The sequence below is a fragment of the Panicum hallii genome, chromosome 5 (assembly GCF_002211085.1).
Source record: "Panicum hallii strain FIL2 chromosome 5, PHallii_v3.1, whole genome shotgun sequence".
Lineage (NCBI taxonomy): Eukaryota > Viridiplantae > Streptophyta > Magnoliopsida > Poales > Poaceae > Panicum > Panicum hallii.
Window position 1 is genome coordinate 58,330,310 of NC_038046.1, and position 15,823 is coordinate 58,346,132.

Here is a 15,823-nt window from a genome sequence, read left to right on the forward strand (position 1 = left end):
CTCAATGCCGGGAACATTAACTGAAAGTCAGACTTGACAGATTGTTCAGCTGCTGCAAAGAATCCAGCCAGTAGTTTCAGTAATCCATGCAGAAATAAAGTTTCAGCAGCTACGGATCAAAAGTGTACTGCGTGCAAGAGAAGATCAGCAACAATACAATTACATGGTGACTTGTGAGTTCTGAAAAAAAAGGCAATATAGTGGAGCTCAGGCGTTGCTCAGATTTTAGAGACAAATGCATTGCCAACTGGACCTGGCAACAGGTATCAGCTCCCAATGGATTCATGCGCCAGTGTGCAGACAGAGTGCTGAATTATGATTCAGTTAAACGTCCAGCTAGTCAGGAAATGAGTGGTGCAGAATATGGCAGTCCCTGTGTTAGATACAGAGATTCTTGGAAAGGGAACACACGAGCTGTTCTTGGTGCAATGGTGCCTTTCTTCCAATCAATATGACAAGGAAATCTACATTAATAGGTATCATGTCATGATAAAACATGCTTGCAGGCCCATAACTTGTACAGAAATAAAGCGAGCCCTTATCATATTCAGTATTCATCAATTGCTGACAAAGAGCTCGTGACTGTTACATATTTCTAGCTCGTGCGTTTTTTTTGTTAGTCTTAGTGAAAGAGAGGAACCCAGAATCTACTAGTGTAATTGCCACAATTGTAGTCACTTCACTGATCTGCTGGATGGGTATCAGTCTTTATCATTGTCTGCACGGAGGGGGTTTTGCCACCTCGTTGTACAGGCATGAGCTAACCACTCCATGCTTCATGTATCTAAATGGAAGATTATGCCTCACCTCATGTCTATCAGCTTAAATGCTGGTCCTGCATGCATCTAAATGCACCAGGACCCAATGCCTAAGATATGTAGCCAACTTGCAAGCTCCATAAAGTTTTTTGTGTTGCTTTCCTGCTAGGAATGCGACAAGAAATAACTTATATAGGTATAAGGGCCACGTGTGACGGCCTGCCGGGCAAGATCCATACATGCATTACCTAAAGCTAATTTTCGACAACTCTAGCAAAAAAAAAAATTGTAATGTTCTCCATAAGCCTGAGTTCGGTATCAACTTGGCCAGTTTCTGACCAGGTAAATTAGTGCCCCCTTCCATTTATTATTGGTTTGCATCAAAAGCAACTGCAGGACGCTGAAATTCTATTACTTATTAATACCATTAACCTACACTACAATTCATCTCTTGTACAAAATGCTGTAATAAACTCGAGATCAAAAGTGTCCCTAACTGCAGATGAATTTGGAGGAATAGTAAAAAATTGGCCATGCATCCCTTTGCTGGAGAAGAGGCTCATGCCCCTAACTCTGTAAACAGATTATATTAAGGGTTGTATATTAATCAGGAAAGCACAGACATTTAAGCACACACAAGACCACAACATAAACACAATATGACACTCGTTTTCCTACACAAGCATCCTAGTGACACATCAGGGCCACTGTTTTCTCTGAAGTTAACAGGTCCTAACTTGAACAGAAGATCCAACAACTAAACACATATATGTACAAAAGAGTGAAAAGAGTAAGGCAGACAGTTGGCCAAAACACTACGAGGGGCAAAAGGTCAACCTAAGGTGTTATGTGTTAACAGAGCTATGGATGAAAGTAAGGATCCTCCTTGTTCTGATAAATTGCAAAAAGTTGTTTTGAGTAATGTGAAGCCACCTTGCGACAGAACCCAAGAGCATTACGATCATACTCTTCTAAATCTGAGATGGTCTTTTTCAGTGGACCGTACAGATCACCATCCAGAAGAAATTCTGCTATGCGAGATCCCCTACAACGAACAGCAGAGTGCAATCAAATATCAGTAGACTGAGAACACCAAAAACATCCCCTTAGTGATTGTCATTTCATTCTACTTCACTCTTTAAACTGGAATATTTACATTAGATTTGGTGGTAAACAAAGTTCATGCATCTTGTTGTGCAAGTTACTGGCACTGAAATTTCCCCTCGACGAGACCTTCAACCTATTTTTTTAGATGAACAAAAAATATAGCCAACCTTTCTTAGAATTACGGTGGTAAAATCTTTAAGACAACTTAATGAATCTATACAACTTTTGGTTAACTTACAATGTCTATGTGCATCTGATGTTCATTATTACCTCAGTTGCAATATAGATAAATGGAACCAAACACAAATAAATAGAGCACACAGTTGAAGCTCCAAGCAACCACTGACTAAATCCTTCTTTCGCCTAAAGGAAAAGGTGCGAAATAAATATATGTATGCAAGAAGGTTCCTATGATGCTGAAATTCAAGTTGCGTCCAACGACATCCCCTTGCTTCTTTTGACAAGCAATGAATCTGCTAGCGAATCAACTAAATAGCTAGTGCAGCAAGCCAATGAGATGCATATGCACATACCTTAGGGCATGTATCTGGTTAAACCCCTGCTTGTTATGAACAAAAGTGGCCTTATGCTTCTGTTCCTCCTCAGTTTGCTTCCGATAGAGGGCACAAACAGCCTTGAGGCAAAGCTCAGAGTGTTCACTAAACGCTGCTAGCATATCTCCCTCAAATTTCCAGTCTTCAGCTTTGTTTTTACGGCCTATGCGAGCCATGACATCTGCATAGTCTACCTCACTGTTAGACTCTTCTGGTCCTTGAGAGGATCCTTCATTCAGAACAGATGCACCAGAAGCATCTGGTTCGTCGCATGATTCTTCAGCAGAATCATTTGTGTTTTCTGAAGAATCCTCATCATTTATGAACTCTTCCATATCATCGTCCTCTTCCATATCATCTTCACTTCCTTCATATTCCTTGGGCTCAACAAAGTTGAGAACCCGGCGTGCAGCTCGTCCCCTTTTTGACTGATTTTTAACCAACCGAGCCGAGCGTCTTGTTGGGGGAGTAGAACACCCTTTTGCTTCACCTAATTCTTCATTGTCACCGTCATTGCTCGCCCTCTCTTTCCTCATCTTCTTCAGCACTTGACAAATGGGAACCATATCATCCTCATCCTCCCCACTCTGAATCTGAGTTGGCGAAGCAGCCTTCGAAGTAACCACATGAACACCCTCAATGGCATCCTCATCCTCACTGTCACAGATTCCACAGAACTCCCGCTTCTTGCTGGCCTTAACACCTTCCCCCTGATCACCACCATCATCCTTGCCACTCCCAAGCCCACCGTCAGTCACATCATCATCGTCGCTATCGCTGGTGACCACCCGGGCCGCCGCCCGCTTCTTACCCCGCGGCACGACCAAAACATCATCATCCTCCAGACCCACACTGGTTTCCTTGCCGCTTCCACCGCCTCCCTCCGCGTCGCCTTCATCCTCGCTCTCCCCGGTCACCGACCGCACCGCGCGCTTCCGAGGAGTCGGGACGGCGACGACGCCCTCCCCCGGGCTTCTCCCACTGTTGGCATCGACAGCAGCCCCCTCTTCGTCGTCACTGACCTCAATAACATCGCAGGCCACACTCTTGACCGGCTTCTCGGCCGCGACGTGCTCGCTTCCGCGTCGAACTGTCGCAAATCGGCCAAATTTTGGATCCCCCTCGGCTGCACGGCCCGCTGCTTCTCCTCTCGCCAAGGCCTCCCTCAATCGCACGTTCTCGGCTTTGAGGAGCGAGACCCTAGCCTCCAGTTCAGCGACGCGAGAGGACTTGGTGGCGAGCTCGGCATTGAGGGCCCGGAACATCGCCGCGGCCCCCACGGCGTCCATCCCCGGTGGCCGCGGCGGCGGCGAAACGGAGGATGTTAGGTGGACTCCGCCGGAGCGTGTGCTTCCCGATGGCGACGGGAGGCGGGGACGAGCTTTTACGCCTTCTGGACTAACAATACGGGCAGCGAGTTGGGCCTGGAGAAACGGGCTCCAAACAGATTGGAAAGTTCAAGCTTTTGGGCCAAAAGAAGAAGTTTAAAGCCTTTGGGCCAAAGAAATTGCAGCGAGACGGCGGGTACGCTATTTATTTGCCTTAGTCTAGTCTACTACTGCAATATTAGTAAACAATAACACCGTGGATTTTAAAATTACTAATAACTCTGGTTTTTATTTCTCGAAGCAGTAGGCAGAACAAAATTTCCAAAACACCAAGAAAGAGATACTACAACACAAATACCATAGGACACTGACTTTGCTACACAAGCATATCCCAGTGCCAAGTGGCACACCAGGGCCGCTGCATTCTCCAAAGTGAACAGGTCAGCAGAGCTATGGGTGAAAGTAAGGGTCCTCCTCGTTCTGATAAATTGCAAACAATTGTTTTGAGTAATTTGAAGCCACCTTGCGACAGAACCCAAGAGCACTCGGATCATGCTTCTCCAACTCGGGGATGGTCTTCATCAGTGGACCGGACCATCCCGATCACCATCCAGAAGGAATTCTGCTATGTGAGATCCCCTGCAATGAACAGCACAGTCAGAGTAAGAACGCAAAAATCCTCTCCTAGGGCTCGTCATTTCATCCTACTTTACTCTTCAAGGAGGAGTATTAGAGTAGACTACGAGCTAAAGCAAATACATCCATACGGTTGTGCAAGTTATACACCACTGAAATTTCCCCTCAACAAGACCCTCAACCTAAACGCTTTAGATGAACAAAAACCAGACAACCATTTTGAGCATTATGACGACCAATCTGTAAAGCAACTTAATGAATCTACACACTTTTTCCTGTTAATTACTTAATTTACAGTGCCTACATGCATCAAATGTTCGTTAATACCTCAGTAGCAATGCAGAGTATTAAACTAATTCAACATTGACTTGCAACGAGATTTTTTGCCACGTTTAGCAGTTCAACCGTGTAATGTAGCTGCCTATAAGGCTAATCACAATGAGGGTTTCATGGCGAGTTTCATGGCATTAATTACCATGACACATCAGCATTTTTGATGATGTGACACTGATTTAATGAGGGAAGAGAAGGAACCAGTTTCATCCCCACGACACTCTGCTAACTCGTTTTCAATACGTTGGAAATGGTATGAAACGACCACTGTGACCGCCGTTGTTTCATAGGGGATTCCATGCACCACTAGATCAACTAGCATTTAATTACACTGGTTAGCTTTGGAAACAGTGAAATGAAACTCTCCATTGAGGCATAGTATTTCATTCATCCCCCCAAGCTGATGTGGCATTCTTGAAAACAGTGATATGAAACCCCCCACTGTGATTAGCCTAAGAATCTACAGTAACATGGGGGGCGAAAATAAGGTTCTAGTACTACTTCACAAGAAATGGAACTAAACAAATAAACAGAACACTAAGAGATATTGGGGGCAGTCTGACTAAATCCCTTTCTTCTTTTTCTTTTTGTTTAGAATTGAACAAATAAATTGGGAAAGAGCCATAGGGAAGGGGTTAGATGACTTTAAAAAGTTCATCATAGACTTCCACTATCACTTGAGAGAAACAACAAACAAAGAGCAATAACTTAAAAAGAATAGCGGATAGGAATCAGCAGTAGTAGAAGTTGCAACCATACAGTGACTTTAAATCATTTTTTCACATAAAGGAAAAGTAGTGAAATGAATATATGTACATAAGAAAGTTCCTATTATGCTGAAATTCAAATTGCTTCCACAACCATCCCCTTGCTTCTTCTAACTAGCAATGAATCTGCAAGCAAATTAACCAAACAGCTGGTGCAGCAAGCCAATGAGATGCATGTGCACATACCTTGGAGCATCGATGTGGCTAAATCCCCGCTTATTATGAACTAAAGCAGCCTTTTCCATCTGTTCCTCCTGAGTTTGCTTCCGATAGAGAGCACAAACAGCCTTGAGACAAAGCTCAGAGTGTTCACCAAATGCTGCTAGCATATCTCCCTCAAATTTCCACTCTTCAGCTTTCTTTCTACGGCCTATACGAGCCATAACACCTTTATAGTCTGCCACACCATCCTGAAGAGGATTCCTCATTAGGAACAGGTGTACCAGACACATCTGATTCGTCGCGGGATTCTTCAGCAGAATCACCGGCACTTGCACTTTCAGAAGAATCATTATTTATGAATGGTTCATATCATCGTCTTCCTCCATATCATCCTCACTCATTTCATAATCCTTGGGTTCAACAAAGTTGGTCACCCGACGTGAAGCCCGTCCCCCTTTTGACTGTTTCTTAACCAACCGCGCCGAGCGCCTTGTTGTGGGAGCAGAACGCCCTCTTGCTTCACGCAATTCATCATCAGCATCATCTTCACTCGCCCTCTATTTCCTCATCTTCTTTAGCACTTGACGAATGGGAACTCTATCATCCTCATCCTCACTCTCAGTCTTCGGTGCAACTACAGGTGAAGCGGCCTTCGAAGCAACCATACGAACACCCTCATTGACATCCTCATCATCACTGTCGCTGACTCCACACAGCCCACGCTTCCTGCTGGCCGTAACACCTCCCTCCTGATCACCAGCGCCATCCTCGGCACTACCAAGCTCACCGTGACCCCCATCCTCGCTGTCAATGGTGACCACTCGAGCCGCCGCCCGCCTCTTTCCCCATGGCGTGATGGAAACATCATCGTCCTCCAGACCCACCGCGCAATCTTTCTCGTTGCTTCCGCGGCCTCCGTCTGCGTCCTCCACATCGGCTTCACCCTCGCACTCGCTGGTCACCACCCGCTTCCGATGAGTCGAAGCGGCAACGGCGCCCTTCACCGGGATCCGCCCAGTGAACTTGCCATCAACAGCAAACCCCTTTTCGCCGCCACTGACCTCAATAATGCCCCAGGCCACGCTCTCGCCGTTGAGCTCCAGGGTTGTCTTGTGCTTGATTCTGCCTGGACCTGCCGCCAATCGACCAGACTTTGGATCTCTCGCGCCCGTACGACCCGTAGCTTCTCCCCTTGCCAGGGCCTCCCTCAATCGCGCATTCTCGGCTTCGAGGAGCGAGACCCTAGCCTCCAGTTCAGCGGTGCGAGAGGACTTGGCGGCGATCTCGGCATTGAGGGGCGAGAACTCCGCTGCGGCCCCCGCAGCGTCCATCACCGGTGGACGCGGCGGCGCCGGCAGCGCAAAAACCCTTTGGGAGACGGGGAGATGTTTTTTTTCACTTTCTGGGTGACGGGCAGCGAGCTGGGCCGGAAGAACGCACGGGACATCTATTGGGCTGCAAAGATTGGGAGATTAGACCCCTTTTTTTTTGACCCAGGGAGATTAGACCTTTGGGCCAAAGAAATCACAGCGACTAGTCCGTCTCTTGCCTGCTTTTGTGTTGTAGTTCTCTCTATGTTCATTTTTTTTAAATAAAGTATGTTCAGAATTATCTAAGTGAAGTGATGATGATATTCATGTTTTACTCTTCATCAGGATAAAAAATATAAGGGAGCTTTATTTATCACTTAGTATAGTCATACATATTAATTTGATTTATTCAGAAATTATAAAAAAAGATTTGCTACCAGTAACTGTCGGTGTTTTACCGCTACATCCACCTAGAGATACTCCCGAGGTGGTGAGTTTATTGGCAGGGTGTCACCGAGATCAGGAACTTGAAAGTGCAAGAAACACAAGGTTTAGACAGGTTCAGACTGCCGAGAGCGTAATATCTTACGTCTTGTGTGGGTTGTATTGCCTTCGATGGTAATTATCCCGAGGGGGTCCCTGTCCGTCCTTATATAGTCTGGGGATAAATTTACATGGAAGTTATAGTCAGGTACAAGTCCACGAGTCCTACCCGAGTACTTCTCACCGTGTGTGACTAGTTTCACTACTCTATGAGTAGTACTACTACACTAGGACATTACGAGTAGTTACAACAGATGTAAAGTATGGACCATATTTCATCCTACATTCTACAAGAAGTATGCCACGTAGATGGTACTGTGTGCCCGGATACAACAGTAACACCTCACTTGAGGCTCCTGGATCGCCCGCATCCCATGATGGAGCTTGGCAAGCGGCCGACCTTGTCGACGCCCTCCTCGAACACCACCCCAATGCCCATGTACACGTGCGCCTCGATGTGGTAGTGGAACAGCCACACCCCGGGGTTGTCCGCCACGAACCTCACCATTGTCCACCCCATCAGTTGCAGCGCCACCGTGTTCCTCGTCACCGGGTCCCTCAGGTTTAACTCGGCCTCGTCCCTACCTGGCTCGAACCGGCCCTCGCCGTACCCGAGCACCCAGAGTCGTGCTCGTGGAGGTGCCACGGGTGCATCTCGCTCGCTCCGGTTGTTGAGCACCACCGCGTTTTGCAGCACCACGTCCACCACCGACCCGGCGGCACCCGGTATGCCGCGCTCGCCACCGTCCCGCCCACCGCCGGCGCCGAGCCGATGTCGTAGCTCCTGTGGTCGTAGGCGTCCGCCGGGGGGCGCTGGCCGTACGCGTTCCGCAGCCCGCGCTTCATCGAGACGAGGTACGGCGTCGCCGGGAACCGGAGCGACACGCCATTGATGACCCACCGCACGTGGACGTCGATCCTGGTGTTGGCGTTGAGGAGGAGGAACGTGCGGTTGGGCCTCGGCGGCACGGGCAGGGCGTGGTCCAGGTGCGCCACGACAACGGACCTGCTCTGCTCCACCCTGGGCACCGCGTCGTCCCACGCGGGGCACGCCGGCCGCGGTGTCAGCGGCGGCGCCCGCGAGTCGTTCCCGGCGTAGCTCAGGACGGCCATGGCGCTCGGTGTCTCGCGCTTGCGGCCCATAATGTGGGACGCGGCCCAGTAGTTCCGAGATGGGTCCTGGTCGGCTGTCACCATGACGGAGTAGTCTCGCTGGAGTAGATGAATGTTGAATAATTCTTGTGCTCAGGTCATTCTGTTAGTTAGTTAGCAGCACATGGCTGGTTGTTAGGCCATGCAGGTTGTAGAGCTCTGACTCGCGCTGAGTTCGCGAAGGAGCACGTCGTGCGCCACATTCCAGGCGTTTGGGATGGCACTCGTCGATGAAGAGTGTGGCGTGCATGTCGGGGTCATGGACTCCAGTTGGTTGTTATGTTTTTCCTTTTATATATAAGCAATGATCAGAGGGGAAAAAAAAAGCTGCTAAGTTTTGCGGCACAAACAAGACCGTGTTCATCGTTCCGGATCACGTGAGTTGTGTGCGTTTTTCTTGAGCTCGCCAGCGTCGCGGGCAGCAACGTCTCTCCGGCGATCTCTGACAAGTGGTACCGGTTGCGGGCCGGGGATCGATCGCTGCGAGGTTTCGTCGTTGGAATCGTCACTGCGCAATCAAGTGGGCGATGACGGGCACTCCGCTGTCGTCGCCGAAAGGAGGCAAGAAGAAGACCAGAAAGCTCGAGAGTGCGGGAGCAAGCAGAGCCAAGGGCGGCGATGTTGTGATTCAGCGGGTTGTTTGAGAGGTGCACGGCGGGATTAGCTACCCCGTCCTCACCAAAACGAACTACACCGACTGGGCACGGCTGATGAAGGTGAAGCTCAGAGCTCGACACCTCTGGCGGGCGATCGAGGTCGGCGACGCTGATCCGGACGACGACATCGAGGCGCTCGACGCGATCTGTAGCGCCGTGCCACCGGAGTTGGCGACGGCAATCACCGACAAGGACACGGCAAAGGAGGCGTGGGACACCATCAAGACGTTGCGCGTCGGCGACGATCGTGTGAGGAAGAACACCGCACAACAACTACTGCATGAGTTCGAACTCGCCACGTTCAAGGACGGTGAGTCGGTGGAGGACTATGCGCTTCGACTGACCGGCATGCGGGCTTCCCTTGCAACTCTTGGCGAGGTGCTGTTGGAGAGCAAGATCGTGGAGAAGATGCTGCAGAGTGTGCCGCCGCGGTTCAAGCAGATCGTGGTCGTGATCCGCACGCTCCTCGACACATCCACGCTCTCCATGGCGGACCTGACTGGGCGACTTAAGGCGGCGGAGGAGTCGTTCGAGGGACCACCGTCTTCGCTGCTCCACGACGGCAAGCTGTACCTCACGGAGGAGGAGTGGAACGCGCATTGGAGGCAGCGGGAGGCCGAGAACATCTCCAGCGGTGGTGCGGGCGGGAGCTCTACACGCCGGGGAGGAAGGCGTGGACGCGGAAGAGGCCGCGGCGGTGATTCCGGGTCGTCCTCGTCAACTGGGCTGGCCAAGATCGGGAAGGATCAGTGCCGGCGATGCAGGAAGACTGGCCACTGGCCCCGAGATTGCCCGTCTCGGCCCAAGAACGAGCAGGCCCACGTCATCCAAGATGAGGAGGAGGCCTCGTTGCTTCTGGTGAGGTCAACGCCACTTCTCCCCATCCCCACCGCAGCTCCGTCTCCGCCACCGCCGGCGGACGATGGCTCAACATCGGCGCCGGCTGGTCCATTGGGCAGGAGGCCCAAGGAGGAACCCGAAGTGGTGACCACGGCGACTCTCCTTGCTGCGACATCGACATCACCAGGCGGAGCACGCCCAGATCCACTTCGGGTGGCGGATGCGCCATCTGGTGCGGAGACGGCGAGGTGGGCCGCGGGATCCGGCTCCCAGGTGCGGCTCGTCAAGCACAAGGTACTCGTGCACCTCAGTGAGGAGGAGAAGAACCGCGACACAACATCGTGGGTGCTCGACACCGGGGCGACAAATCACATGTCGGGGGCTCGGATGGCGTTCGCGGAGTTGGACACGGCGGTGCACAGGTCCGTGAGCTTCGGAGACGGCTTAGTGGCGAAGATCGAAGGCTGCGAGACAGTGCTGTTCAACTGCAAGAATGGGGAGCACCGCTCGTTCGCTGGCGTCTACTACATTCCCCGCCTCACGTCGAACATCATCAGCATCGGGCAGCTGGACGAGGCGGGGTACAAGATCAACATCGAGGTCGGCGTCCTGAGGATCCGCGAGCAGAGCCGGAGGCTACTGGTGCGGGTGCCGCGCAGGCCGGACCGGCTGTACATGCTCGACCTTGATGTTGCACGGCCAGTGTGTCTCGAGGCACGCAGCAAGGAGGATGCTTGGCGATGGCACGCACGGATGGGCCACGTCAACATGAAAGCGCTACGAAAGCTGGCGCGGGAGGAGATGGTGCGCGGCCTGCCATTGATCGAGCAGGTGAACAAGCTGTGCGATGCTTGCCTTGCAGGCAAGCAGCGGCGGAACCCGTTCCCGGCGGTGGCGCAGTACCGGGCCGAGCGCACTCTGGAGATAATGCACGGCGACCTCTGCGGGCCCATTTCACCGGCGACACCGAGCGGCGGCAGGTACTTCCTGCTGCTGGTGGACGACAAGAGCCGTTTCATGTGGCTGTCGGTGATGTCGACTAAGGATCAGGCGGCCGCGGCGATCAAGATGTTCCAGGGACGTGCAGAGGCGGAGTCAGGCCTGAAGCTGGGGGTGCTCCGGACCTATCGAGGTGGTGAATTCACCTCGGTTGAGTTCGTGGAGTATTGTGCACCTGAAGGGGTGCGACGGCAGCTCACTGCTTCCTACAGCCCGCAGCAAAATGGTGTCGTCGAACGGCGAAACAGCACGGTGGTGGCAATGGCCCGGATCATGCTCAAGGCGAAGGGGTTGCCGGGCTGGTTTTGGGGTGAGGCAGTGAACACCCGCGGCCTACATCCTCAACCGGTGCCTGACCAAGAGTGTGACAGGCATGACGCCGTTCGAAGCTTGGTATGGAAAGAAGCCGGTGGTCCATCACCTGAAGACGTTCGGCTGCCTCGCCTATGTGCGGAACACGACTCCACACCTCAAGAAGCTAGAGGATTGTGGGCGCAAGATGATCTTCGTCGGCTACGAGCGGGGAACCAAGGCGTACAGGGCCTATGATCCTGTCACGCGTCGCGTCCACATCACCAAGGACGTGATCTTCGACGAGGAGGCGCAGTGGGACTGGTCCCATGGCGAGGAAGGCGGCACGGCAGCCGGGAACGTCGACGACACCTTCACCATTGAGTTCACCACCAGGTACGCACCCGGTGAACAGGAGGAGATGCCGGGCGAGGAAGCTGCGACGCCGGGCACGCCCCTTGTTGCGACATCGGCCTGGCAGGATGGACCGAGCGCGTCGCTGCCAAGAACGCCCCCTGCTGCGACGACGACACCTTCGGCCTCGACACCGCCTGTCCACTTCGTGACGCCTCCACCTCTCCAAGGCGATCAACTAGACGCCGACCACGACGACGATGTGCCGCTGCGGTTTCGTGAAATGGATGATGTCGTGGGGCCGGGATCACCGCCGGGCTATGCCGTTCGTGATCTTGGCGATGGCAGGTTACTAGCGGTGAGCGCAGAGGAGCCTGCGTCCTTGGCACAGGCACAGAAGGAGGTGTGCTGATGCCGAGCGATGGAGGAGGAGTTGCGGTCGATCGAGGAGAACCGCACGTGGACACTCACTGAGCTCCCACAAGGCCGGCGTGCCATTGGGCTCAAATGGGTGTTCAAGGCGCGGCTCGTCGTGAAGGGGTACGCACAGCGCCATGACATCGACTACGATGAAGTCTTTGCACCGGTGGCGCGGATGGAGGCAGTGCGGCTGCTCCTGGCCCTAGCTGCTCATGAGGGCTGGGAGGTTCACCATATGGACGTCAAGACGGCGTTCTTGAACGGTGATCTGCAAGAAGTGGTGTTCGTGGAACAGGCACCGGGTTTTGTCCAAGCAGGGCAAGAACACAAGGTATACCGACTACACAAAGCTTTATATGGTTTGCATCAAGCACCTCGCGCCTGGAATCAAAAGCTAGATGATAAGCTAGGTGTTCTTGGGTTCAAGAAATGTCCATCTGAGCATGCAATTTACTGTCGGGGTGTTGGTACTGAGAGGCTGGTAGTGGGGGTCTATGTGGATGATCTGATTATCACAGGGGCTAGCTGCAATAGTATCAAGAAGTTCAAGACACAAATGATAGAAATATTCAAGATGAGTGATCTAGGATTACTCACCTACTATCTGGGCATTGAAGTAAAGCAAGGTGTAGAAGGAATCACTCTGTCTCAAGGAAGCTATGTAGGTAAAATTCTGGAGAAGCCTGGCATGGTGGAGTGCAATGCTTGTGATGTTCCTATGCAAGCAAAGCTGAAATTGAGCAGGGACAGTGATTGCCCTCGAGTTGATGCTACAGAGTATAGAAGCTTGGTGGGAAGTTTGAGATATTTGGTGAATACTCGACCTGATTTGGCCTTCTCAGTTGGGTATGTGAGTAGATTCATGGAGGAGCCACATGAGGATCATCTAGCAGCAATTAAACATATTCTGAGATATATTGCTGGTACTAGAGATTGGGGACTCAAATTTGCAAGGAAGAAGGGAGATCAACCTGTGCTCCTGGGCTATAGTGATAGTGATCTTGCAGGAGATGTTGATAGTAGAAAAAACACCTCCGGAGTGATCTTCTTTCTTGGGGAAAGTCCCATTAGTTGGCAGTCAACAAAATAAAAGGTTGTAGCATTGTCAAGTTGTGAAGCTGAGTATATTGCTGCTGCAACAGCTGCCTGTCAGGGAGTTTGGTTAGCACGGTTGTTATCTGAAATCTTGGATTCACTGGTTAACAAGCCTGTGCTCAAGGTGGACAATAAGTCCACAATCTCTCTCGTGAAGAATCCTGTGCATCATGACCGGAGTAAGCATATAGACACAAGATTTCATCTGATCCGGAAATATGCACAAAATGGGCAGATTGAGGTGAGCTTCATCAGAACTGATGAGCAGTTGGGAGATGTTCTAACAAAGCCCCTTTGCAAGAACAAGTTCCTGAAGCTCTGTACCAAGATCGGCCTTCAAGAGTGTAAGTAGTAATCGTGCACAAGACTTAGGAGGAGATTTGTTGAATAATTCTTGTGCTCAGGTCATTCTGTTAGTTAGTTAGCAGCACATGGCTGGTTGTTAGTCCATGCTGGTTGTAGAGCTCTGACTCGCGCTGAGTTCGCGAAGGAGCGCGTCGTGCGCCACGTTCTAGGTGTTTAGGATGGCACTCGTCGATGAAGAGTGTGGCGTGCATGTTGGGATCATGGACTCCAGTTGGTTGTTATATTTTTCCTTTTATATATAAGCAATGATCAGAGGAAAAAAAAGCTGCTAAGTTTTGCGGCACAAACAAGACCGTGTTCATCGTTCCGGTTCGCGTGAGTTGTGTGCGTTTTTCTCGAGCCCGCCGGCGTCGCGGGCAGCGACGTCTCTCTGGCGATCTCTGACAATGAAGAGGCTGCGCACCACGACCGGCCTCACGTAGTGCCCGTCGGCCTCCACCACCGTCATCGAGTGGCCCTCGATCTCGAAGTTGAGCGACGAGAGCGACGTGAGGCTGCCGAAGCGGAGGCGGTAGGTCCTCCCCGGCACGGCGGTGAACAGCGCCGGCAGGGCGCAGTCCGGGCGCGAGGCGTTGCAGGCGGGAGTAGCGAGCGAGGAGCAGTTGAACATCCCTCGGCCGTTGATCAGCAGGGACTTCGGCTCGCCGACGAACTCGAGCGGGTCGGACGCGAGCCCGACGGCCTGCTCGTAGACGTTCTTGTGCCACCAGTCCATGAGGAGGACGGTGTGCTCCTCGTCGTAAGCGAAGGGCTCGACGACACCGTCCGGCACCGACACCACGAGCATGCCGTCGAGCCCGGCGACGCGCTGCATCCCGTAGTGCGCGTGGTACAAGTACGTGCCCGGCTGGTTTAATTTATACATGTTGGCACACACACATTATTAGTCACCATGGATAAACAGCAGAGGTAGCTCAGTTTAAACGAGAATGGTGTAGCTGTTCGCGTGCACGCTCACCCTGTCGACGACGAATCTGCAGGTGAAGGTCTCGCCGGGGAGGATGGGGCACTGCGTGACGCCGACGGTGCAGTCGGCCCGCGGCGAGCCCTGCTGGCGGATGCGTACCAGTTCGAAACCGCGCAAGTCCGGGCCAAGCAACGGCCGGCGACGCGTCGAGCCTGCACCCGCGGAAGCCGGACGGCCCAGACATCTCCTCGTCGCCACGGGCACCGCGCGTCCAGGGGCGAGACGTACTCGAACCAACCATCGACGAGGTTGCCACCAAACCGCGCCCGCAGAGGCGCCGCGCCTGCCTACCAGCTTGCACCGCAATGCCAGGACGCGCCGTGCCGTGCCGGCGGGGCGACGTTCGATCGCGTTCGCCTCATCGCCTCGCTATCGCTCCCATGTGGCCATGTCCGCAGCGCCTCCGCGTAGGCTCCGTCGCCAGGCGTCGCGCTCTGCTGCCGCAGCATCATTCTCTTTGCGAACCCCACGAGGCGACAACGTCGAAGGAGAATCCAAATAGGATTGACACCATAGAGATCGTTGCTGCCAAGCCCGCCCGGCCCGGCGACCCCGTCGCATGAGCTCCAGGCTGAGGCTGCTCGCTCCGTGCGACCCGAGTTTGGAAAATCGTGCGCTGCTCCTACGCCGTTACTTCCGCGATGAGGTCGGGGATTGATGGACGGGACGGGCCACCTCGATTCCGGCAGAGAGGACGGCGGCGGACGGGTGGTAGAAGAGCGGACCTCGACCGGGGGGCGTACCCAAAATATAAGGTCCTAGTTTTAAATTTTCGGATCGCGATTAATAGTCACGATCCGAATTAGAGGTTATATGTAAATATGCCGGGTGTTATTCGTAAATATTCGGATCGTGATCACTAATCGCGATCTATACTAGAGGTTTATATGTAAAATAACCGGGGTTATTTGTAAATATTCCGGCCGGCGACGTGCCACCCGGCGTGGTCGCACGCGCTGCCGGCGCTTGCCCAGTCGCCGCTCCCGCCGCGCTTGAGCAGCCCATTGCACGGCCGGCTCTTCCCCTCCTCATCGCCTGCCAACTCCCGGATGCCCATTCTACTTTGCAAGGTACACACGCCTATTCCTAATGCAATCGCTTCCGTTTGCTTGCGACCTCGTGTGATGGTGTGTCTGTCGCCGGCGGCTGCATACCAGGTGTTTGCTGCTTTGCCTGCAAGGAACC

The 15,823-nt window shown here is 52.6% G+C and overlaps 1 protein-coding gene and 2 pseudogenes across 1 annotated transcript; all 3 read right to left on the minus strand.

Annotated features, from left to right (window-relative positions):
* Positions 1–1,342: 1,342 nt before the first annotated feature.
* LOC112895960 lies at positions 1,343–3,797 on the minus strand. The gene is made up of 2 exons (XM_025963980.1): positions 2,399–3,797; positions 1,343–1,803 (listed from the first exon to the last, which is right to left on the minus strand). Exons 1-2 carry the CDS (start codon positions 3,706–3,708, stop codon positions 1,620–1,622), a joined length of 1,494 nt encoding a protein of 497 aa, XP_025819765.1. The 5' UTR covers positions 3,709–3,797; the 3' UTR covers positions 1,343–1,619.
* Positions 3,798–4,197: 400 nt separating this feature from the next.
* On the minus strand, positions 4,198–6,976 carry LOC112892885 (annotated as a pseudogene).
* An 865-nt stretch (positions 6,977–7,841) lies between these two features.
* Positions 7,842–15,090, minus strand: LOC112892886 (annotated as a pseudogene).
* Positions 15,091–15,823: the final 733 nt, after the last annotated feature.